This window comes from Nipponia nippon, unplaced genomic scaffold (genome assembly GCF_047370975.1).
Source record: "Nipponia nippon isolate SJK-2023a ecotype South Korea unplaced genomic scaffold, ASM4737097v1 scaffold_3, whole genome shotgun sequence".
In the NCBI taxonomy this organism is placed as follows: domain Eukaryota; kingdom Metazoa; phylum Chordata; class Aves; order Pelecaniformes; family Threskiornithidae; genus Nipponia; species Nipponia nippon.
The window spans coordinates 117,647,014-117,672,904 of record NW_028262347.1 but is presented as its reverse complement, the minus strand read 5'-3'; the positions used below and the strand labels follow the sequence as shown (position 1 = coordinate 117,672,904).

Below are 25,891 nucleotides of genomic sequence, written 5' to 3'. Positions count from 1 at the left end.
TCATGAAGGTTTTTATAGAGAAAATTGTTTTTACTTCCCTATTTTTCTGTGTCTCTTTGCAGAACATGAACGGAACCCTGCCTCACTCTGAACAATACTCAGAACACAAGAAAAAGTTTTCACTGACATTAGAGAAAAAAAGTGGAGAGGAAAAACGGAGGCACTGTTTAAACTGTTGTCTTTTTTAAGAAAATGCTGTTGTGCTTGCAATGACGTACACTGAAAGTAGTCTTTTGCATTTCTGGTCTGTTTTAGGTTGCTGTAGCAAACACTCATGTGTGCAAGATGCACACGTAAGCATCAGTAAGTTTTCTTTCATGTTCAGTGCTTACAGGCCCAGGCTTTATTTTAGTGTAATAGAGACCAATTTTTTGCTTTCTGACAATCTTTACAGCTGTTACTCATTGTGAATTAATGCTTCAGCCAAGCCTTTCATTTAGGTTTTAGCTGACTTCTTTGAGGGTTAAGAGTCCTCCTTGAAAAAATCAAGGCTGTAAATATTATTCTGCCACTGACAGAGTGTAAATATTTTTCTTTTCCTTGAGAATTGTTTGGCAGGTGGATCACAGTTGTAACCAACTTGTATCAAAATTAGGACCATTCAAAAAAATCTGTAGTAAATTTTTTAAAGGCAATTACTGAAACAACAGATCAGCATTTCAGTACTGTAGTAAGTAACTCCCCAAAGTTGAAGGAAAAAAGATGGCAAGAAATTAGGATTCAGATTGTCAGGCGATATAAACTGATCCCTCCACTAACATAATCTTTCTCAAGGAGAAAGGTGGTTTTTTTTTTTAATATCAGGGAGCAAAATCAACCATAACTAGCTGAAGATCTGGCCCAAAGTTATTTATTGTGAAGATCTGTTAAATGCCAGCCTCTGATGGTACTAAAAGTCACTCCTTAAGCTTAACACACTTCCCTTCTGAAAGAAAAAGCATTTGCTTAACCAACAAGATGCCAATAAAAATAGGATTATAGAAAAGTTAATTAATTAGATGATTTTAATAGGTCCTATTTTGTTTCTTGGCAACAAAAAGCATATGACAGTCAAGTGTCTGCCAAATGTTTTATCTTCATGTTATCCATTTGTGATCCGTTGCCTGGCGCCTGAATTAAAAGCCAAGTCAGGGGAAAGCAGTCGGTATCAGCAAGTTCCCAAGCTACCTTTGAGTGTGGAAAAGCAGAGGGAGGTTGCACGTTATTGTAGCTTTGCAAACATTTAGCTTAGCTTAAGGAAAGACAAAATTGTTAAGTAAATCTTTAAATGAAGTGTAATGGGAGACTGCCATTTTAGTCTTAGAAACTATTTAAAGTTCAGTGTATCACAACTGAAATATTTGCATTTCTTGCAAGCATACATTGAAATCCCAGTAGAATTGACTCAACCTCCTTCCTTCCTGCATGGATATGTTGGGGAGCATGCAGTTTACTCCTTCTCTTTTGCCTTCTGATAATGATTGTAAGGACAAGAATGCCTGGGCTTTTTCATCAGGGCTGTCACTAGCTCAATGTGTGACCTCGGAAAATAACTTAGTGTCTATACGGGTGGAATTTCTAAAACTAGCTGCCTAAAATTAGACATCTAAAAATAAATAGCTTGTATTCTTGCAGATGTAAAGTCTTGTTTCAGATTCTTTTGTTGGAAAAATTTGACTTCTATGTTTGTTTTCCTGTAAAACTGAGTGGTGTTGAGAGACACGATGAAATATTCTAAAATCTTTGTGCAGAGAATTATTTTATTTTATTTTATTTTATTTTATTTTATTTTATTTTATTTTATTTTATTTTATTTTATTTTATTTTATTTTATTTTATTTTATTTTTTCTGGAGGAAGTAAGAATTTTGGTCTCAACCTGACCAAATCAGTAGGTGACCGGCTTAAAAGCAAAAAAAGCTATTTTGGAAGTGTTTCTTCATATAGCACTGGAATAAAGGATGGAGCTCACTACTTCCGAGTGTAAAGCAATGAAAAGGAGGGAGGGATTCCAAAAGGAATTAGAAAAAAATATAGAGAATAGGTGCATTGGTAGCTGTTAAACACTGATCTGGAGGCAGTCTCCAGCTAAAGAACCGTTTCGCTGCCATGTGAGAGGGAATCTAGAAGGATTGCTCAATATTTGCCCTGGTTCGTATGCTTTTTCCCTTAAGCACTTCCTCTTGACTACTAGCAGAGGCATTGCAGGTTTTAGATCTTTATTTATGCCTTACCTAATTAAAATACTGTACAAGTTAATTGATGTTTTTAAAACATTGAGATCATCAAATGAAATGGATATGCAAGAATTTCAAATGATGTCTGAAGGGGGAGGGAAGGTCTTTATCTAACTACAGAGATTCAGCGTTGTGCCGTTGGCCCAAAGCTCTCTCATAATGAATTTATCTACAGGCTGCTGCACTGGATTCTAGAGATGTCTGGGTACTAGTAGTTCTGTATTAATATAGGTCTCCTTTTAAAACCGTGTGACAGTTTACAAAATGCTCTGGGATACACTAGGATGAAAGGTGCATAAATGCATGTGAAATGCTATAATTAAGATGCAATTAGCAATGCACAAGAAAGGACTGTTTGCCTGGCTACACTTTATAAGTCTATAAAGTTTCATTTTCTGGAGCACAGAATACATGGCATAAGACTTGTTCTAAGCAGTTACACTTGAAAATAATTGCTGTGCACAAGCTCTGAGGAAGTTATGGTAAATTTGTTTGTGCTGTGAGACAGAGGCATTGACAGTGATGGGGAGAAAATTCTGGAGGAGTCACCACTGGAAAGCTGTAAATGAGAAGAAGAATTACTAGCAATCAGGAGTCTCAGCCTAGATTGGGGGGTGAGGGAAATTGTCTGCTGAAGTAACGAGGAAGAGTCTGCTTGTAATTTTCCTTCTGTGTCTCTTGGTTCTGCTGCTGTCACTTGTGAACCAGCTCTGGTGAAAAGGCTGTGGCATCCACAGGAACCGCGTAGGGGCATTTTCTATTATGTGGGACTTGGAGTGAGAAGAAATAAGGAGATAAGCTATGAAGGAACAGGGTAAGTTCATTTCCTTTGATAAGAGCTTATTGGTCTCCTTTAAAGTCTCTGTCTTTTTTTTCTTTCTGTGGTTTTGTTTTGTTTTGTTTTAAAAAATAATTTTCTTTAAACAGAAGGTGTAATGGCTAGACCATTGGGTTGGGATTCATGAGACTTAGACTCAGTTTCTAAGCTGGGCATAGAGTTTTGTGGTCCCGGACAGATCACTTAATTTGCCCAGTGTTTTCCTCATCCGAGTATGGAAAGAATATCTCAACAGGGATAAAATCTTCCAGGGAGCAGGCTGAGCTAATATAGTCTAATGTTGTCTGGGAAGAACTGCTTTTAAAACTTGAAGGAGAAGTTGTGATGCCTTGTGTGTCTCCCACGAGACACAACAGGAACGTGCTGCCTCATGAATCCGTGGCTGGCTGAAGTAGCCGATAACATTCGTGATTAGTAGGTTTTCTGATAGTAGGTAGTTTGTAATTGTGGGTGCTTCTGTTTGGGTTACAGGAAGTCTGGAGGAAAAAAAAGGCATTAAAAGAAAATGAAAAGCACACAACTGAACTCTTAAATTTAAGAAATGTCAGACTGTTGGTCTGTGTAATGGAGTCATGGAGAACACTCTTGTCTGCTTCTGGCGCGAGTGTAGTTCTGCATATCCCTTGCAGCACGGGGACTGATTGTTCTCAGTCACTTTGTAGGGATTACAATAGGCCTGAGAACTGTGTAGGGTGGAATAAGCTAAATCCGATGAAATTGCTGGAGAACTAATAGCCAGCAAGTCAAGCTTTTACAGCCAACAAAAACATCTCTCTGCTGAGCATAATAGACTGCAGCATTTCAAAGTCTTGTCACTTGGTGAGACTTGTGTGGTTTTTTCCATGGGAACAACATACAATGTTTACGAGAGCACACTACCAGATTTCAAATTCTCCAGAGTTTCTGGAGGCGAGACCTTCAGCATTAGGAAACGTGTACAGAAATTCCTAAGGTGAGACTTGGGATTAGTACAACGTGTGAGAAGTGATCACTTCTCACCTGGTGTACAAAACTACTAGGTATGGTTGGTTAATTTAACATAAATGAAAATCAACACATAATCAATTGTATTACAGAGGCAATGTGTATGTACATACACAGCCATATAGAAGACAAGTTTATATGTGTCTCAAATACAGCGTCTAATGCTATAGCTACTAATAATACATAGCTAGTGTGAGCATGGTGACTTGTACAATATGTAGATGTATATTGAATCATTCTCATCTTCCTTCTCTTTCATCTCTTCACCTAAACAAAAAAGATGTAAGTGTGGTTAACTGCAGAAGTCACCCTGGCATACTTCAGGAACTTGTCTCTTAATGAGGACAGAAGAACTTATTTCTGGACCCATAGAGCTCCTCTTCACCCTTGTATCTGAGACAGATGCACAATACAGAGTTGTATCTAGGAGCAGAGTCAATAAAATAAATAAATGCTAGTGGTCAACACTTCCTGGGAATATAGTGCTTTAATTTTTTTGTCTGTAGAACCGGAATAATTGTATCTGCTTACCACATCAGAGTGGTAGTAATGGTAATTAAAGCATGGAGTGCTTTGATTATTAAAAAGAAGAACGGGGGCGGAGAGAAAGCAGTGTTTCTGATGAGCTAATCATTTTCAGTCAAGCACGTTAAAGTCCAAACAGAGTGAACGCCCTGTCCTGCACTCCACTTAATTTGGCAGCAAATAAAATGTATAAAGCCAGAGGAGGAGATTGCCAGACTGAGAATAAAGGTAGAGAGACCAGATTCTGTGCCTGTGTTTACATTTGTCTGTGTGTCTGCATACGTGTGTATTTTTAACAAGCTGGCTGACAAGATGACAATTCATTGTGGGAAAAATGAAGTCAAGAGTTCAGGAAATTCAGGATTTAGTGTTTAAAGCAGGGAATTAATAGTAGTTGGCCAAAATTTCATTGGATTTAGCAGTTCCCACCCAGGAACCCAAAAGGTTTTGTATGTTTCTGGCATCTTTTCATATATGTTTAGTGGAGAAATAGTGGGGTTTTGCCACCTAAAGTGAAACCTTAGGGGTAAAATGGGGTTCTTGTACAGCAGCATCTCTTGGGGTACAGGGGAAAGATGAGAGTGTGAAAGAAGTGAGTGTGCGGTTTAGGAGGTATGGGTGGAAATTGAAGATATTGAAGCAGTTAAGGAAGACACCTTAAGGGTTCTGTGGATTAATTTGAAGGACATGGAGAGGAACTGGGAAAGCAGACAGATGGAAAGGAACTGAAAGTATTTCTGGGAATGGTATTGCCAAGAGGATGTTACATGGAGATAGGGCAAACCCGATGGGTGTTGAGGATGTTGGACGCAAATCTGTCAGAAAAAGAAGATTCATTAATTCAGCTGCTCATGGAACAGTTTGTCTCTGGGTACGTGCAACTGCGTCGAAGGAAATGCCTGGAAGTCTATGCTTGGAGTCAGCCTAATTGCCTCTGTGCGGGTGGGGTGTTGTGGGAACCTGGGGAAGATGCCTGGGACGTTGGCTTTCCCTGCTGTAAGTGTGCGTGGAAAGTGGTAACAGTCCTTTGATCCCCATCTTCCACAGGCTCTTACTCTTTTGTTTAGGTGTAATATAGCCATAAGAGAAAAGCAACGGAGTGGAGATGAGATGCAGAGTAAAATAGAAAGAAAACAGTCTCTGGGCAAAATCAAGTCTGTTTGCAGTCAACCTTTGAGGCTGGTTAGGATCCTTTTGTATGAAAAAAAAGTTATCAATAATATCAGCTGCTTTGAGACAGTCAATACATTGGAACCTGTCACTGTTTGAAAGACAACGTACCCCGGTCCTGATGACTAATGGAATATCTAGAGGAAAATATTCACTCTTGCTTTAAACTGTTTGGGAACACAGACACACCTATTTTGCTTGGGCCACTCCCTTTAGTACTGTTCAACCCAGGAAATATTAGGAGTAAAGCCATAGAGTGAGCCACCTCTGAAGGATCTCTGTTGTTCCTCCAGCTTGTCATCTGTACTCTGAAAGGCTGTAGCTTTTCAGGTCCAGAAACATTACTGCTTGAGAGCACAAATGGAACTAGAAATACCTCAGAGCTCCGCAAACGGCAAAGGTTTGTCCTGGGCTATAGCTCTGCTTTGTAAATCTCTATTGATAAATTACATAGGTTAAGCCATCCACAGGATGTTAGTTTTTGGATTTATGGCAGGAAAACAGGCTGAGGAAGTTCTGTTGGACTGAAATTGGCATGTTTGTTGCTAGAGCAATTTATTTTATTTTGTTTTTCTTTACTGATTTAACAGTTAAACACCTTCCCAGTCTGGTGTATTTTATGAACAGTGGACTTCGTTACATGGCTGAACAGTGTGTGCATGCACCCATGTGTTTTTCCCCTGGACTGGATTTTTTAATACAAGGAGCAGAGCACAACTTGGTGGAATTAAGCAGGCTTGTTATCCAGCTCTGACTCTGTGTGTATTTTTGTGAGAGGTACTTCACTGTTCTGTTTTGCAGTTTCTCTGTCTTCTAGGTAAAGATGATGACAGCATGCTATTGCAGTGGGGTAGGTTCTGTATAAAGAGGTTTTAGCGTTCTGTAATGGAAGGTGGCATAAAATTTCAAAGCGTTGTTAATTAATGCTTTGAATGAAAAGCTGATAACTGATCTGTTTTAGGGTGCTATTGAGGGCAGCTTTCTTCGGCATTTAACCTGAGGAGACTTTGTGCAATCTGTGACTTACTGACTGAGCACACCTTCAAGTTCTTGGCTGTCCTGCAGCCGTCTGTCACTTCTGTTTGCGTTTGCAGAGAGCGGCAGGCAGCAGGGTGTTGGGCAGCTGTGGCTGGTGAGCAGGACTTTTTCCGTGTTGAAAGGTGCTGCAGGTATGACTGTGCGGTGCAGAATGCCAGCGTGTAGCAACCTGCAAGGAGTTACTAGCAGATGAGTCTCAAAGCGCTTTGCTTCTAAACACCAAAAGCACATTCAGGACAGTTTTGGTGGTAGGTTACAACAAAGTGATACAAAGTGGATGCTCTTTGCCTCCAAGAGGCATGCAAATCTTAGTTTACTTAGCAAACATTTCTCTTTTTTTAATACCACAATCTTAGAAAAAGGTGGGGGAAGAGGCGTACGTATAAGAAGATATATTTAGCTTTCTTGGAAACTCAAGTGTGGGCAGTTGCTTTCTCTGTTATGCTTGGACCGATAAATAAACCCTTGGGGTACCCATTTGGCTTCAGGGGTTAGAGCTGGAAGAAGTAAAGTCTTATTTTTTTCTTTGCATTGTCTAATCCAATATTTGTCTCTCAAAAATAACGTCTTGCACAGATATCATCTATCTTTATGGGTCTGGAGCTTAAAAAATGTGCAGGTAGACATATTGAAGAACTGTGTACATCTCTATGAAAAATATCACTTTACCTTAAAAAAGAAACACAACCCAAACTTTCTACCAACTGTTTATAACAACAAAAAATATTTTTCCATTGCTAATCAGTCTTTGTAGGTCAAACACTTAACCTAATGTTGAACTAGATATAGCAGTTCTATTTCTGTTGTTTCTCTCAATGTGTGCTGAATTAGGTGTGCAAAATTATTTCTTTTTCCCTCCTTATTTCTTTACTATTTGATTTTTAAAATAGTATTTCAGATTTATTACATTAATATAAGTTAATCTCCACAGAAGTACAATATGATAGCATTTGGTTAAAATCAGCTGTTTCTATATTGTTGTGATGTGGGAAACTGTCATATCATGATGTGAACGTACTGATCAAATGAACATTTGTCCAAGTCCCGTGGGGATTCATTATAGTGAGTTAGGCTGAGTATCTGGTTCTCCATTCCTGACGAGAGATACTGAGAAGTGGGGAGGTCTTGCTTCTCTCTCGGCCTGCTTTGGCTAGTGCAGCTGACCTCTTGTGTGGATATGGAAATCTCGTCTCACTGTAGATAAGCTCCTGACTGCCACGCTGATAAAGCACAGGAGAGAAGATGGATTACTTCTCCCCGCTACTCTCTCGGTGTTTGCACTTTCTCTTCCCTAGCGTTAGGAGGAGGCTGAGAGTCTAGCCCTTTTGAAATCTAATATATATAGAGAGATACTTTTGGGGATAATTGTTTGTCACATCATTAAAGTGGGTAAAGAAAACAGATTGTTTTGCTTTACTTTCATGTTTCACATGCTGGCTTTTACATTCTAGAAGAATGATCTACTTATTCTTTTTGTCAGCTGTCTATTTTAAGTTGGAAGACCTGACCTTATTCTGATGATAATCCAGTAAGCAGCTGGAGAACTGAAATTTTTTACTTCTTCAGAATCAATTAATTGATTCTAGGAAAAGTACTGGGAGGGTTTGGATTCCAAAGAAAGCATAAATGTGGGGAAAAAGCTCAATAACAAAACAATCAGAAAACCACTACAAAATAATGCATTATCTTGTAATTCATTCATAGTTAAAAAGAAAATAACTGGAAGCTGCCAACTAGTTTCAGTCTGAAAATATGCACAACATATGTTTATAACATAAGGTTCTCTACTGATAAATCCTGTGGTGGTCAGCACCTGTTTTAACTGATTCATCTGAAAATATTGCTCAGTGCTGCTAGAAGAAGTTCATCAATCAGTTTTTATTAGCACAGCCTGACGGGTTGGCTAGCTTGCCTACTTTCTTTAATTGTTGTTGTTTTGCTATTCTCAGTTGCAGAACTATTCCTAAATCATACCAGGGCAAAACTCCTACCAAAAAATTGAAGATGTGTAGAGAGTGGTAATACTAGAAGGGATGTTGAAGCTCAACTGCATGGAAAAAGGATTTGTTTTTTTTTGGTCATTGATTTGTGTTAGTGGTAAATCTGCATATTAAACAAGTACCACAGTAATAATGTGAACACAAATAAAAGAAAACAAAGCTTTGCTCTAGACTGAGGGAGTGTTTACACTTAAAAAAACCCCAAACAAACCAACCTCCTAGTATGCACTAGTAATAGTTGTTTGCGCTCTACGTCAACTGAAGAATCAGACCTTCCATTCTGGAGTAGCTGTCCAGGTGGAACATTTAATGTATCTTAAGTACCAGGAAGCATAGGGACTCTGGGATGGTGACTAAGAATGCAGCAGCAGATTCCCTCTCAAAGATGGTAAGGACCATCTTGACTTTACATTATGTTTTAGTTACAGTTTATTTAAGAATAATTTAAAACTCACACTTTTGTTTAAAGTTCACCTGCTGGAAAAACTACTTTTGTTAGTAGCCCGCGACACTCATGAGCTTAACTGGCAAAACCAAATAACCTCAGCAGATAGCATTTGGTCAAGCAGTGGCAGGATAAGATCAAGAAATTCTTGCTGAAGAAATACTGCTGTAAATCACTGTTGCAAATATAATACGGTAAATATCAATCAGGTAGTGTACATAGTGGTCTTAGATTCTTTGTATCTATTCCATTTGACTCATTCATCATTCCTACAGTTTATGATACCACTGAAATGATTTTTCCCAGTATTGTAAGACCTGATTTTCTACCTTGTATTCCAGAATTGTAGCTTGCTAGATGCCAAATGCCCTCTGCTTCCACTGCAGGATCAAGACCCTTGATTTAGTACGTTCTTCGAATAACTCTCATAGGATTTGATAGGCACAGCTTCACAATGTTGTACATGTCAGGGAAATATCGTAAGATAAGGCCTCTTCTGTGTTGAGTGGCACTGGTAAAGAGCAAACCCAGCTGTACCTGTTGTCAAGTCAAGAACATGTTTCTCCTTTTTAATGTCCTGTCAGCTTTGGAAGTTTGCTGTGTTTCTCTGACTGTTGCTTTTCCTGTTGGTGCCAGATTACGGAGCTTATTTGAGCAGATTCCTCCTAACTATCATGAAAAAACAAGCAAAATGAGGTCATGGGATACCCAAGAGGACCAAAACTTCAGCTTATCAAATACTAGTAGTTATATGGTACGTCATATGTCATTTCCTGTCATGAATAAATTGAACTAAATTCCGAGTCTTTCGTTTCCCCCATAAATGTATTTTCAGGTGTGTCCAGGCCTCATTTTTGCCTGTACAGAATGTGATCCCTGTGTGAGAAGGGAGCTGCTCGTAGTGTCATAATTTTGCCTAACGGACAGCTTCTTAGTTTTTAACATGGCTCGTGATCACTTGTGCGTGTGCGTGCAGCTGATTTAACCAGAAGATAGTGCTGACCACAAGAGGAAGGGTTCAACAGTGCGGTAGGATTTATTTAATTACAAAACAAAGATTAGCCAACACAGCGTATTTAAAGCTGCTTTTAGTAGGAATGTTGGCAGGGGATGAACTGGTCTGATGTCATTCCTGGCATCCTGTAGCAGTGCCATACTTTCCACTATATAGAAAGGTAACCTCCTATTCTTAGTTTTGACGGACATTGACAGAAAGTTTGTACTGGCTTCTGGTAGGTAGTTAAATTAGTCCTTATAGTACGAAGAAGGAATCTCTTTTAGGGCTTCACTGAAGCTGGGCGAGGGCAGTATGACTGCAAAAGTTATCCTTTTAGAGTTACGCCATGCTCCGAGAATGGCTGTGACGTTGGAGACCTGGAGAGTTTGATGCAGCAAGAGAAATGCTTAATTCTTCTTACGATCACGTGTGCTGGTTCCACATCTACAGTAGAAGATCCACTGTTAGGAGAGAATGGGGAATGTTAAACTAAGACGTTCAGGAAGTCCTGCAGTGACCTAGAGAAGACTTTCTTCTAATACAATTCTTTGTTCAGTGTTTGAGTAAAGTTGCTGTGTGTATTTCTGTAATCATGTGGCTTGTCAGAGAGTATAGTTTATTTTAACACATAACAAGAGGAGTGGTGCTTTCTTTGATGTCATGCTTGTAACGCATCACTCTTTATAATGGTACAAGACATAAATATGAGGACTGGAAGAACAGTGAGCTTTCAACTTTGATCTCTTTGTTTCCCAACTTTTTTCTGTCTCAGTTACTATGAAGTCTACATCGCGAAGGGAATGTTACAGAGTTTCTTCTCTCAGCTGGAAGAAAAATGTCAAAGTTCAAGAAAGGAAAAGTAAAGAAAAAAGTCTGATTAAAGGAGTTACATTTATCTTGAAAGTCTTTGCTTACTTGAAGCTACCTTTGAGATTGTCTGGAAAAGCAAAGTGAATATGAAACACAATGGGGAGCTATTCTAATGAACCATCTCCAGCTAATATAACTTAGTTTTGATTTTTTTATTTATTTTGATTGTTTTTCTTTAAGTGGTTCTTTACAGCTATTGCAGGCTGAACTGCTATATAGTAATGACCACATGTAAGTAGAAGAAAATTAAAAATTTTGAATGTTTTTCCACAGTACTTGCTTGCTTCTCAAATACCTGTTTAAATAAAAGATACCTAAACATTGCTGAGGAGTAGAAAAAACCCCAGTTTCCTACTGAACATCTGAAGGACTGCCAGCTTCTGCCAGGATCCTTTTTGCTAATTATTCCCTATAGTGCCTTAGGCGTCTCTTTAACTTCAAGCATAGTGCACGGCCCCGCGGAAGTCGTGGGATTATTTATAAGCTTTGAGATAGGCAAGCACTTGAATTGTGTGGTTGAGTCAGTTGTTCAACCATACAAAGTCTTGGGGGTGCAGCAGCTTTTATATTTATAGATCATATAGCTCTCACTATATCCTACCTACAAAATTGCATCAGTTGTCAGCAATTACAGTTGGTTTTTTTTCCTACGTGTAAGTAAAAAGGATTGGTTTTGCTGTAGGAATCCATGGTGCAGTGTTCTTGACATTATAGATCAATAGATTAGCCTTGTGCTGCCAGGAAATAAAATGCTGAGCCACCTCATCTTGTAATAATGCAATAGATGGATCCATTAATGCACACACTGTTATTTTGAGTCTGAAAATAGACGAGCACAGAGGTATTTTTTTTCCATGACTAGTCTGAAATAAACGTCGGAATTGATAAAGTAAGGTAAATAGCCTTTGGTTGAATCATGCCTTTTGTCATAACCTGATAACTCTGTGCTCTTCTAGTGACAGCAACCAGAGTAACAGTGACTTTGCTTGTTTGGGGCAGAATAACTAAAAATGGAGTTTTCAGATCAAAGAACATGTACAGAATTAGTTATGTTTGCCTTATCTGGTAACATGATTCTCCAGGGGAAATGAGCACTTTTAGTGTTAAATAAGGGCTGCAATCTATTGGAAAATCATTAAGAAATATGGTAATGAAGTTGGAAGGTAATTAAGATCAAGGAGAAGCACTCAGCTATGCTTTACATGACCTCTGTTTTTAATGCTGACCAGTTACTCCATAGTGTTATTATCTGTGGTGCTTCTATAGTTCCCATTATCACAGAATCTGAAAACTTCAGTCTTTAATGTACCTATTGTTACAGATCCCTTGTGAGGGGGGAAAGTGATACAGGGAAATGCAATGAAAGAGATTAAGGGAATGGCTCAGGGACAAACAGCAAGTGTGTGGGAGAGCAGAGGCTGCATGTTTCTCAAATTCCAAGTTAGCATTCCAGCCCTTCAGTCTTACTTCCCACTATTAATCTCACTATTTATTAATAATTTGCATAATTGATTATGGAAGCAGGTACTTTGGTAGCTGTGATAGCATTAATGCTAAAAGTGGATTTCAGCAAATAGTTTTGCTGCTTATTTAAATAGAGTAGGATAGGATCTCCATAGGCTGTTCTGGATATGGCAGTAATTCATCTGGATGTTGGTGACATTCTTCACTCGTACTTGTCTCAGCGTAGCATCATACCTGTGGCCTGCGGTCATGAACAAGAAAATAAATCGGTGTTGCAGGTGCAGTGCCACAGAAATTGGACTTCATTTCTGGGTAGTGGCAGTAGTCAGCCGTGGCAGTGCACAGTGGTAAATGGAGTGGAGACCTCAGTGGAAAAATGCCTTTAGGCATAGGTGTTAGAAAGCGTGGACACTTCAAGATTCAGTAAATGTCATTTTTTTGTTTTGTTTTGTTAAAGGACAAAATAGCCAGAATTGATGGCAGACAAAGGACAAAATAGCCAGAATTGATTGCAGAATTAATTTTGCGTGAAGATCAAATGATGGAAAGGGAGTGATGAAGCCACTTAGTTCGGTTCCTGTGGCAGATCGAGGTCCCGTTCTGAATATATGAATTTTCAGCTTTCTGCCTCCAAAGACACTGCCCATTTTGTATCACAGGTTGGGGATTTAGTTGTCTGTCTCTGCTTTAGCTTTAAACCTGGTAGAAGAAATAATTTTTAAAATGAAACTGGATAACCTTCACAGATACCAGTTTCCTGCAGAAGGTAGAAAAATAATTTCAGAAATCTTTTGGTAGATTTTAAAAATGTTTCAGTTGGGGAATTTGGGAATTACAAGGAAAGTGAAAGTTGCTTGGTTTTTTTTCCAAGTTTCACACAACAGTAATGTAGAAAGAGTTAGTATTTTGTTTTATGTTAGTGAATTTGAAGTTCTACACAGTTTTGTTTCTTGCTTTTAGATAAGCTTAATAGACGCTTTTTAAAAACAATTTATGTTTATTTATTTGCAGTATTCTTAGCGGAAGTGGATTATCCAATATAGAAATGATGTAGTTATGAAATTGATTTAAACCGTTCTTTCATTTCCAGTGGATGTGTATCTGATCCCTGACAGTGGCCAATACCTGATGCTTGAAAGGAATGTTTTAAGGCTTCCAGAGGTAGCAGACAGTACTCTGCTAACTGACATTACTGTAGTTTTTTTCCCTAACATCATTTAAATATTTCATTTGGTGATTGATTTTTCTGTGTACTATTTCAGCCCAGCTAATAATTGCACATGATGGTAAATGGCTGGTGTTGCTCTCTCTTTTGTCCAAGAAAAAGACGATTAGATGTAATCTCAAGCATATTGTTTAGATATTTTTGTTTGTTTAATCTTTATGTGCACTGCTTCACTGAAGGATAAACTTGGTGGATGCTGGGGTTTGGGGAAGTGAGTCAGATTCAATTTCTGAATGTGCAGCAAAGGGAAAAGCATTCCCAAGAGCTTGTTATGCTGCCTGTCCAGCTTTACAATGCACTGCAAAGCTGCTCTTTTGTTAGCAAAGGCTCATGTGCCGTGGAAGTTATCATACAGAGTTGATACAGGAAGCTGAGCACAATGCTTTAATTCAGCTGAAAGATTTTGCAAATGTCATCAGTTGGGAAAGGAAATTGTCACCGTGAGCTCTTAGTTAAGTCTGAGATAGAAATGCAGTTGAGTTTTCTCTTGTGTTTTTTTCTGGGTTGCAAATTGTAACAGAAGGATAAAGGCCAACCAGTGTTTCATGTATGCTTTGGAATGAACATCAAGAAGAAATTGATACATAAAATAACATTTGCTTTCTTATTTCTGAATTAGTGTAACGAAATAGTTTGTGCATGCAGATCTCGCTGGTAACGTATAAAACTGAGATCGAATTCGCAGTGTGCCGCCTCGGGAGATCCCCTGATGATTTTTCAAAGACTTAATGTTTGATGCAGCGTAAGCTGATACAAATGTAGCTTCATCCTATTCGGGCTTGAACTTGCTGCTGTCCTTTCATATGGACATTCACAGACTTCATGGATTTGACAGGCTTCGTAGCAGTTCTTCAATACTGTGCTTTGCATGTGTGTGTCGCAAAAACAGGAGTTTTGGATGGAGCTTGGCTAATGGTTAGTTAAATGTCAGTTATAGTAGCAGTGAAGAAAAAATCTTGACTTAGCAGCTTGTTAACAAGCCTATATGGGAGACTTGTGCTTAATTGGGTTGCTCGGCTGAGTTACAGCACAAATCACTTTACCTTTGACGTCACGTTAACCTGAGTTAGCCCTTTTCAGTAAGCCACTCTTTCTTTGCCAGTATGGAGATGCCTTCTGGCTTTGTGGTCTTTATGTTCCTCCTGCCATAGGCAGTAGTGTATGTATATATTTTTTTTAAATATATCTTGTGCTTTTATAGACAATAAATTGTTGACTTAATGTTAAATATTAATAACTAGGCTTTTCAATCTGTTACAAGTAAAATTTACATCTAGATGTAGTAGCACAGATCCCTCTTTAAAGTGTCTACTTAGTAGTAACAGTGCTTAATATGGACATCAGCAGTCATTATATGATCTCTACTACATATTTTTTCATGGGTGGATATGATCTTAGTGAGAAGCAGCAAGCGTGAAGTGAATGCAGGAATAACAGGTGTGGTGGACAAGGAGCATATTTGTTTAGGAGGAACACCTATTCTTCACTGCTAATGGTCACCTGAGTCAAGAGAGTATAGCCAAAGCCATTCTGCAAATATTTGCCTAAGTAGGTGTCATTGATTGTGCGATTTGTAGTGGATTTTCTTATGCTCTTTCTCCCCTAGTTAGTCTGATAGTGCTCTGCTTTTGTCTCTGAAGAGCAGAACAGAGACAGGTATGTGTGGCCACTGCAGTTGGCCCGGAGCAGAACTGCTGAGTCAGTTCTCCTGTATTTTCTTCTCAGCCAAGATAACAAGAAGATTAGATGGGGTTCATGCTCCAGCGAGTGAGCTGAGAAAATACCCTCTTCCTGTTGCTCCTGGCTGTGGTGCCTTAGTTATTCCGAAATACACTGTGCTAGAAAGTGCCAGAAAATATGATCATGTTAGTACGTGGGCTCTTTTTTTGTTTTTAGTCCCCAGAAGATATATAGCATTGAGAAGTGGTGCATGGCAGTATATGATGAACGAGTGGTGCTCTTATAGCAGTGGACATGTCTGCTTGCTGGAGTATGTTATAAGACATTTCAGTAGTGGTGGTAATTCTGTTTGTGGGTTCGAGCTGGGTGAATATTTTAAATGTCTCACTGATCTGAGCATAATCTCAAGAATATTTCCCCTTGTGCAGGAAGAGAATGGATTTTGTTGCAATTTGAAAATATTTTCCGTAAACTGAATAATATATATATATAATATATATATATATAATATATATAATAATTAGCTGAGATACTTTGTAAGGACTAAAACATGATTACTTCAAAAGCCACAGAGTAGCTTTGCACTACCGGTTTTTAAAGCTCAGCAAATTTTATGTAGTACCTGAATTATTAATGGAGATAAATTGGAAGAGGAAGCTCTGTTGTCTTATCAGTCTCAAGCAAGCAGCAGTTGGTTGACTTTGCAGCGAAAGGCAGCTCCTTCTGAAGCAATGAGTGAACAGATCCTTGGTGAGGAACCTTACAGCGAGAATGGCTTGTGTCAGTATGCCCAGAAGATGACTGCCTGTTTCGGACATCTAGGTAAAGAAATTAAAGATGTGCATGTGGATTTTTTTGGTCTCCGGTATGTAGATGAAGTGTTTCCTCAAGTTTACAGTGAATAGCTGTCTGTTTTGTACGTCAGCCTGCAGTCTTGAGTAAGGGAATTGTGTATGTCGAAAGTGAAAAAGCTGCACGTATGGAGTAATTTTGTTTCTTTTTTTTTGTGTGTCAAGTTGAATGTTAGAATGATTTTTTGTTCCCTCTTGCTGTCTCAGTTATTTTATTGCTTGAGTAACTATATTTCTTGGTATAAATAGACATAGTGCTTGCTCATTTTTCATTTATGTGAAGGCCCTTTTTTTTTTTTTCCTCCATACTCTCAATATCTTTGAGAATTCTTACATAGGAGAATAAGACAATCCTGTTGCCTTGGACAGATGCGTGAAACATTATGTGGGGCTATCTACCTGTGCAATAAATGTGTTACCCTCTGAAGTGGTATGAGGGAAAAGGAAAATTTCATTTTGTTTCACCTTGTTTTCTGTGGTTTTGATTTTTCTTTGCAGCTAGGTTTTGCTGAACTAATACGACTGACTTCAATTTCTTTCAATTGGTTTGGGGTTTTTTTCAATTTCAATTGGTTGGAGTTTTTGTTGCTTTCAATACAAGAATAAAGTCACATTGCAATGCATTTGCAGGAAGTTTAATTCTAATGGCAGAAGCAATTAAAGACAGCATTAGTGCACTACACATTTCTGCCTTTTATTTAGCTGAAGGGCCAGCTTAATCCTCAGTGTTGCTCAGGAGAATGGAGGGATATTTCTTCTGCTATGATTTTAGCCCTTGGTGTCTAATTTTTGCTATTATTCAATGCCTGCTATTCTGTTGTGCAATTTATTTGTGGATTGCAGTCAAATTTTTTTGGTACTTCTGTTCTAGTAGGATCAGGACAGAAGCCTCTATTCCTGGTTGTATATGAAACATATATGCATTTTTATCATCTGGGCAGCCAGTTGGTTTGGTGAATTCAGAGGGGATTGAATAATGATCTTGAGACGGCTGAAAATATTTATAAATAAAATATTTATAAAGTTGATGACGAGATAAAATATTTAAAGTAGCTAGTTTGCCTAATTCCTGTCTCATATCCAGTCCCTTGTGAAAACTGTCAGTCTGGAAAGTGCCCGTACCTCAAACTGTGCTCTGTGAAGGCTCGAGCCCCCAGCACTGAATACTCGGATTAGGCACAGCTTTGAATTGCCAGTGGTTTAAAAATATTTTGCTACTTGGCAGATAATGAGGAAATTTCCTCAACACTACTTCTGGGTTGGGCACCCTGGATTCCTGAGAATGCGTTTCAAGAAACAAGGTTTCAAGAAACAGGGTTGTGCCCTTGTTTTCTGCCTTTTTCTTTTCAGCAAAAATATTAGAAATCAGTCTTTTCCACTTCATCGAGTGCATGACTTAAGTGGTAGGAGATTGCCACTGTCTTTTTGATTCTGGCTAAGGCTAAATCCCAATGCTTGGTAACAGTGTGCTGTACAAGGCTGTCTCAGGCCTTGTCCTTTATTTTGGACACAAGGATCTGATCCTTGGAGCCAGCTGCTCCAGACAGCCCTTTGGCTGACTTGGGACGCCACCGTGATGCTTCCTGGTCTTGTTTTGCTCACTTCTACTTCTTGTCCTCTTACATGACATATTAACAGGATGGAGGCTCTTAAAGACATACCCTGTACTTAAAAAAACACTAACAAAAAATCATAGTGCTTTGTGTTATAAGCAGCAGTTAGTATGTGGTCTTTGAGATTGTGGTTATCAGACAATGACAGCAATAGCTAGGGCTGGAAAGGGGCATCATTAGAGTAGTCTCTCTCAGAGGAAGGAGGACCTTATTTCTAATTAAGCAGGATGCTTCTACAGTGTCATGTTAGGGTCACAAAACGTTAGGCTAAACCGAGCTGTTCCCATGGTCCCCCACCAATCCCGTGTGCCGTGGTGGCAGAAGGAGACTGGATTGCCCTTCACTAATTGAAATAACATTGGACCCTTCTGCTGCCGTCACAGGCTGACCGGTCCTGTAGTGGAGATACTGTGGAAAAAGGGCACCGGTCTCTGCTGCCTCCCAAGCTAACGCTGGAGTTGCTCTCCCTGCAGAAGTCATGCCTGCCAAAAGCAGGAACAGACCCCTGCATGGGTGAAGGTGGGTTCAGCCTCTTGGGCCTTTGCTCTGCTGCTGCACCTCTGTCACCTAGTTGCAACTCTTCTGGGCAAACTGTGAGTGAAAGGAATCGACAGAGGCTTTATACAGCTTATATGGTGTTTGGTTTTGTGGGAGAAGACTGCAGTTTCTTCTCACTACTGCTACACAGCAGATCATACTAGTTTAGTACTTATTGCATGATAGCTGATGTAACAACTGTCGGGGTGAGTATAGGTGGAAGGCTGGAATCACACGGCTACAACAGAAAACTGGGAGTCAGTCTTAAACCAGTGCATTCAAACTCCAATGAAGGACAAGCTTTTCTTCTAGGATTTAGGCAGCCAAGCTGTAGCAAATGTTGCCACAGTTTAAAAAGTTACTGCAGAGCTCACCTTCCTGCTTTCTGAGGATTAACTTCTGCAGCAGAGTTAATGCCAGGGCAATGTGTGCTTTTGCCTCACCTACCTCAAAGGGCAGAGTCCACCTTGACGTGCTGGTGAGGCTGGATAGCTGGCACTGCTGTTGTCAGATGTCAACATCCTTCACCGATTATCCAGCAACAAATGATACTCGTAGATTAAGCTGAGAGATACTTGTGTTAGAGTGCATCCAGCCGTCTCCTATGAGTCATCCCTCTGCTTTAAGCACAGAGTGGTGATCCACCTTCAGCTGAAGCGGTAGGAGCTTTTGGAGTTTCAGAAGATATGTCTTTTCCACTAAGTGGCTGTGGTGCGCAGGTCAGTAGGTTGTGAAATCTGGGAGAGACTGAAAAATTACTGCAAAGCTTCATTTCCTAGGGGGAGTACTTAAAACACAGCATTTGCTGAGGTCTCTGATCTGATAGAAGATACTCTAAGGCAGAACTCAAATTGCTATCTTTATTGAGCCAGCTCTTCCTCAAATATACATTAGCATCACCCCATTAAATATAGTACAGTGGTGCAGATTTATTCTGGCTTTGTCCCACTGTGTCTGTGATTGATTATAAAACCCAGGAGAATGGCTGTTTAAGGGAAATTATGATTTCAGGCTTGTTTTCAAGGTAACATAGAAGTCATACAACTTGAAAAATAAAAAGCAATTGACCTCACAGGAGGTGTGTAAGAATAGATGATCAATGTCTGGATTAGTGAAATGATATTTTCTCTTTAAAACAGTAAATAAAGCAGTCTTCTCTTCAAAGCCTGTCCCTATCTGTAGATAGTACTTGAACTCTGGGTTTTGAGGGAGGAATTAAATGACAGTTTCTCACTGCGCTCAGTAAGCCTACTGGTGGTTTTTTGCACCTTCTAATTTAGCAAAAGCCTTACTGGAAGCAGTGCAATTATTACACCAGGTCATTTTGCAGCTATCGCTAACTTCTGTACCTTAAGGGGAACTGAAAGCCTGGGCCAGACACTGTCTGCGCAGTTGTCTCTGGGAGTCTGGCTGAGTAAAGGATCTGAAGTTGTCTCTGAGCAGGTCCTGGTCTGGGGTCTACCTGTAACTTTCTCTTACACATAATAAATGTTGGTTTAGGTTGGGGTTTTGGGTTTGTTTTTTTTTTGTCTTTCACTGTGGAATTTCCTGTAACTTTCCAGTGCCCCGTTGATGATTAACTCTGCCCTTACCCAGGGAGAAATATTCATTAGATGATTAGATTAGCAAGTCACTGGAATTGGATTAATGTAAATACTTCTTGTAAGTGAAGCAGGAAGGGTTGGCACAGTATCTGTAAAGCTTCTCCTGTCAGCTACACAGGAAAGTGGAGAGGAAGAGCACGAGCGAACTAATCCTTAATAGTTAGGGGAAAGCTTAAGTGCTTTTGTTTGGAATAGGCAGTGAAAGCTGCAGAAAGGATTTCTCCAAAGAAATCTGCTTATGAAGTAGTGCTAGCCAGCCTTTGTACATTCTTCAAAAAGGAGGACAAACATGCTCTACCTTTACTGTAGCCTTTTCGCCATAGCACACGTACAGACCTGGCATGGAACAGGGGCATGGTAGATGAAATGCACAGATGTGCATTTGTAGCTTATGATAATGATTCTTCCATAATAAGATTTTTGATACAGCAAGGTTTTTTCATTTTAAACTAATCCTCTTATATACCTCAGTTACGTTCTTTGTCTTGTCCTGAATATTAATCTGATTTTCAGATACTCTTTATGGTTTGGCTTCTGATTTTTGCATTCCCAGGAATGAGTTGCAACTGATTACAATAGTTTTAGATGGCAGTCACATGATCAAGCATACTGTCATAATCTCTTGAAGATAATCACTAAAAATATATCTTCCTTAATCTGCTTTGCTGGATAAGAGAAAAAGAGAAGGATTGGTAAGGGCAGTGTGCCGTGAGTGCACCACAGGTTGCTTTCCCTAGCTTCTCCCCAGCAGAAATGCAGTCTTTCACCATCCTAAACAGCTTTGGGAAGCTGTGTGGATCAAGTAAAACTGAAGAATTGGTGCTGGAAAAGGTGAAATTCCGAAATTCAGTCAAAAGGGTGTCAATTATTGAGGATGGGGATATTGCAGAGGTCTTGTATCTCATTCCTAAGCAGAGCTTGCTGAAGCACCTGCCCTACTTGAATTCGGATGACTACTACTTATGCGAGCGGTTATTTGACATTCCTAAGGATCTGGGTAAGTGAGGACTGGCGTTGGATCTTGATTTTGGGTTGGTGGGTAGGCTAAGTTGCTTTACAGTTAGCTTAGTTTTTGTGTAGCAGCAAGATGCTTTATGACAGCACGTGTGCTCAGGTGTGGAGAAATATTTCATCACTGACAGAGAGAGGAGGGAAAGAAGAATAAAAAGCCAAATTAGAACCTGAATAGTCAAAAGTAGTTGATGGATATAGGTGCAGCTCTCTCTGTGTGGCTGTCCTAGGACAAAGGGGGCCTTAATCTGCAGAAGTATTCAAGCTAGAAAAATATCTTTTGAAAGCACAACATCCTGTGGTGGTGTGTTCCAAAGCTTTCCTATGGGTTTTATAAAACTGTATTCCCTTTTGTTTGTTTTAAACCTATTGCCAAGTAGTTTCATTTGAAGCTGCCTCATTTTCAAGTTGGAAGAGGTGATAAAAAGTCTCTCCGTGTTCACGTTCTTCTTGTCACTTGTGAGTTTATTGGACTTCTGTTGTATCTTCTATCCAGGTACCTTCTTTTCGAAGCTAAGCATTCATAGTTTATTTAGATGCTCTTTGTGCAGGAGCCAGTTCATGCCTTTGATTATCCTTTTTACCTTTATTTTCCTAATCCTACCATAACCCTTGAAAAATTGGGGAATAGAATGGTATTCAACATGTAGCATAACGTGGGCATATATAGAGAGTCATAACAATGCTCTTTGTTCCTCCCAGTAGTTCCTAAAATTTGGTTTGTGTTTTTAATTAATATTGAACACTGGTTTATTCCTTCATAGAGCTATTGGTGGTGGGAGGACTTATATCTGGAATTCATCAGCTTAACTGTTTTGTTACAACCCATTAAAAATAAAAAAAAAAAAAGTTTTCTGGAAACTCCAATCTATGAAATTGGCTATAAATGTTGATCTGAAGCTTTCAGATAAATTTCAAAGATACTCTCTTCTAGGGCTTGCTTTATGGACCTCAGTTTTGATAACCCAAACTGTTTATGTGCTGAAGTTTTGCCTGTACTTAGCAGATCAAGAAAACTGCTACATACTGGTCACTCTGCTCAGCTCCTCAAAATGTTAATACTGAGTGATAGTATGTGGTAGGCAAGTATTTTTCAAAGATCTGCTTTCAAATTTGTTGTTTCGTCAGTGCCAGGTAACACTTTTTCTTCTGTGCAAATAGCTTTTTGCTAGTCAGCATGAACTTCACACTGACCAAAACCCATATGCTGTTTCGGATAGTTACTGCTTCTGAGTAATAAATGATTTTAAAACTAAAATTTTAATTAAGGTGTTGCTAAAACATGAGGCAAATATATAATATGGCTGTGAACCAGAAAAAGCAACTATCATTCTGCCTTGCCAGCCCCCCCAGTGCTTCACAGTGATATTCTGGAGAAAACTTCTACGGACAATTTAGGTGTTTTTATAAATCACAATTTAGGATAGAAAATTAATTGAATGAACAGTGACCAGCTATATGATCAATCCATGCAGGACTCCAAAGAAATACTTTGCCATTGTAGAAGGCTGGGAGCCACCTTTTTGCACAGGTGCAATTTTCTTCTAATTTGTATGGGGCTTAAATCAAGCTAGAAATCTGCAGTTTTGCAGTTCTTCTTGAGTTCTTTTGCACTCATTTGTAAGCAATCACAAAGATAGTGGGACAGGTTCTGATTAGCATTATGCTGCAATAGATAATGCAAATAATCACTGGGGCTTTTTTTCCTTTCATGCTACAATTTGGGTGCTACTGTTCAATAGGATGGGTATTGTGGTCCTGCTTTCCAGTGCCATGAATAATGCTAGCTGAAAAGTTGCAAGGTGTCTGGTGTCTCAGCTTTACTTAAATTACAACAATTGGAATCAGAATCTCACCTACTTAGTACAAAAATAGTGGAATGGTTATTGAAAGCGGCTTGGTTGTGAAAGTTGTATGTGACTTTAAGATACAAAATGCATGAGTCTGTCTCTTAGGCCATGTGCCTGCTTGGGGATTATGATGCCTCAAGTACTACAAGATTTAGAAGCTTATATACCCTGCTGAAAGACAGTTTGCTGTCCGTATTTGGCTTTACAAACAGAGATTAGAAAATACCCTGTTCAAGGCATTTGGAGACTCACTAAATATTTTCCTTGCTGCTCGTAAGTGGAATCATAACCATCAGGAAAGGCCCATATTTTAGATTTTTGGAAGGTCAGGAATTATCAACCAGTGCAGAGCTATTTAGCAGTCAGGAGGTGAGTGTCTTGAGTCTCACCGATTTAGCTTGTGACTTGCTTTTACTTAGCACTCGTATCAGGGAATTCCATCCTCTTCATGAGGGGGATGTTGGTGGTTAAACTTGTCTCATCAGGTTGAATGTTGGCATGATACTGGCAGTTAAAAGTACTCTAAAATTTGAAGAAAACGTAAAAAAAAAAACCAAAAAAAACCCCAACGGTGTTCAAAAGAGGCTTTGAATCACTGAAAGGACCCTTATTCTGCATTTCGCTTGAGCTCATTTGGCCAAAGACTGATGAGCTACCTTCCCTCCTGTTTCTAGGGGAGGTGATAGGGGACTGCTTCCCACGAGAGGGGAAAATCTGTCTTAGCCTAGAAGGCCTGGTTCAGCACGTGGCTTTGATTCTCTGGAGGCCAGACTCTGATGCAAAAGGTTCTGTGGAGAAATGACTGATATTCAGGACTAGCAAAAGTTGAAAGTTGGTTGCAAAAGAGCAGTGGAATTTTAAAGAGAAAATTGGCTTGAAACTGTGTGATGTTGCTTCTTGTATGAGATACTGTCGTCTGTCGCTTGTACAAGTGACACCTCATGCACCCTTCCAAACTGATTACTCTTCGGATGCGACAGTGGTATACACCTGAGGGAAAGGAGGTATATACCATATTATCTAACTGACCTCCTGTATGAGTTTAGTAACTGTTTATGTAACAGTCTTAATTTAAAGCAGCACTTGTGAGAATGGCTGCTTGTGTTGGATCAGTTGGATGTAAAGGAAGACAGAAGGAACGTGAGAGGATGAGAAAAGCATGGGGAGAATCCAGAGAGCATGAAAACAGCGCAGTGATGAGCCAGGGACCAGACTGGACTGGTGCAGGAAAATTTATGAAGCACTGAGACCCTATTTACTCTTCGCTGAGTTAAAAACTGGCTGGATGACTGGGCCCAAGAGATGTGGTGAATGGAGTTAAATCCAGTTGGCAGCCAGCAACAAATGGTGTTCCCCAGGGCTCAGTATTGGGGCCAGTTCTGTTTAATATCTTTATCAATGATCTCGATGAGGGATCGAGTGCACCCTCAGAAAGTTCGCAGACGACACCAAGTGGGGTGGGAGTGTTGATCTGCTGGAGGGTAGGAAGGCCCTACAGAGGGACCTGGACAGGCTGGATCAATGGGCTGGGGCCAACTGTATGAGGTTCAAAGAGGCTCAGTGGCGGGTCCTGCACTTTGGTCACAACAACCCCATGCAACGCTACAGGCTGGGGGAGGAGTGGCTGGAGAGCTGCCTGGCAGAAAAGGACCTGGGGGTGATGGTTGACAACCGGCTGAATATGAGCTGGCAGTGTGCCCAGGTGGCCAAGAAGGCCAATGGCATCCTGGCTTATATCAGGAATAGTGTGGCCAGCAGGACCAGGGAGGTGATAGTGCCCCTGTACTCGGCACTGGTGAGGCCGCACCTCGAGTACTCTGTTCAGTTTTGGGCCCCTCAGTACAAGAAGGACGGGGAGGTGCTGGAGCGTGTCCAGAGAAGGGCAATGAAGCTGGTGAAGGGTCTAGAGAATAAGTCTTGTGAGGAGCAGCTGAGGGAGCTGGGGTTGTTTAGCCTGGAGAAGAGGAGGCTGAGGGGAGACCTTATTGCTCTCTACAACTGCCTGAAAGGAGGCTGTAGCGAGGTGGGGGTTGGTCTCTTCTCCCAAGTAATGAGTGATAGAACGAGAGGAAACAGCCTCAAGCTGCGCCAGGGGAGGTTTAGGTTAGACATTAGGAAAAAATTCTTCACCGAGAGGGTGGTCAAGCATTGGAACAGGCTGCCCAGGGAAGTGGTTGAGTCCCCATCCCTGGAGGTATTTAAAAGCCGTGTAGATGTGCTGCTTAGGACATGGTTTAGTGGTGGCCTTGGCAATGCTAGGTTAACAGTTAGACTTGATGATCTTGAGGGTCTTTTCCAGCCTAAACGATTCTATGATTCTCTTGCTCAGTGCAGGTTCCTGAGGAGGGGAAGTAGAGAGGGAGGTGCTGGTCTCTTCTCCATGGTATCCAGTGGTAGGATGCGTGGGAGTGGTTCAAAGCTGCACCAGGGGAGGTTTAGACTGGACATTAGGAAGCATTTCTTTACTGAGAGGGTGGTCAAACACTGGAACAGGCTTCCCAGAGAGGTGGTCAGTGTCCCAAGCCTACCAGTGATTAAGAGGCATTTGGACAATGCCCTTATCATGCTTTAACTTGGTCAGCCCTGAAGTGGTCCGGCAGTTGGACTAGGTGATCGCTGTAGGTCGCTTCCAACTGAAATATTCTCTTCTCTTCTCTTCTCTTCTCTTCTCTTCTCTTCTCTTCTCTTCTCTTCTCTTCTCTTCTCTTCTCTTCTCTTCTCTTCTCTTCTCTTCTCTTCTCTTCTCTTCTCTTCTCTTCTTTCTCTTCTCTTTGAAATGGGGATCTGGGGAAAAGAAGGTCTGGTTTTTCTGTGTGTATGTTTACAGGGAGGAGGGGTCCAAGAGATCAGCATGGTGATGTGAGGGAAGACACAGAAGTAGGGTGTTCTTGAGAGGAATGGGCTTTACAGATTTGAAATAAAAGGTCCAATTATAAAATACTAGCTGCAGCATAAACATTTGAATCTTTGCCCA

The 25,891-nt window shown here is 40.1% G+C and overlaps 1 protein-coding gene across 3 annotated transcripts in view; it reads left to right on the top strand.

Annotated features, from left to right (window-relative positions):
• ABLIM1 (actin binding LIM protein 1) overlaps window positions 1-25,891 on the top strand; it is a 213,305-nt gene that overhangs the window by 42,651 nt on the left and 144,763 nt on the right. Inside the window, exon 1 of one of the 3 annotated variants that reach the window (XM_087766568.1) lies at window positions 5,997-6,132. The exons of 1 other annotated variant lie outside the window; for it this stretch is intronic. In XM_087766568.1, coding sequence (XP_087622694.1) covers window positions 6,093-6,132 — 40 coding nt within the window. In that variant the 5' untranslated portion in view covers window positions 5,997-6,092. Of the gene's footprint in view, window positions 1-5,996; window positions 6,133-20,809; window positions 21,054-25,891 lie in introns of those variants that run through there. One more of the 3 variants, XM_087766571.1, reaches the window with a different exon arrangement.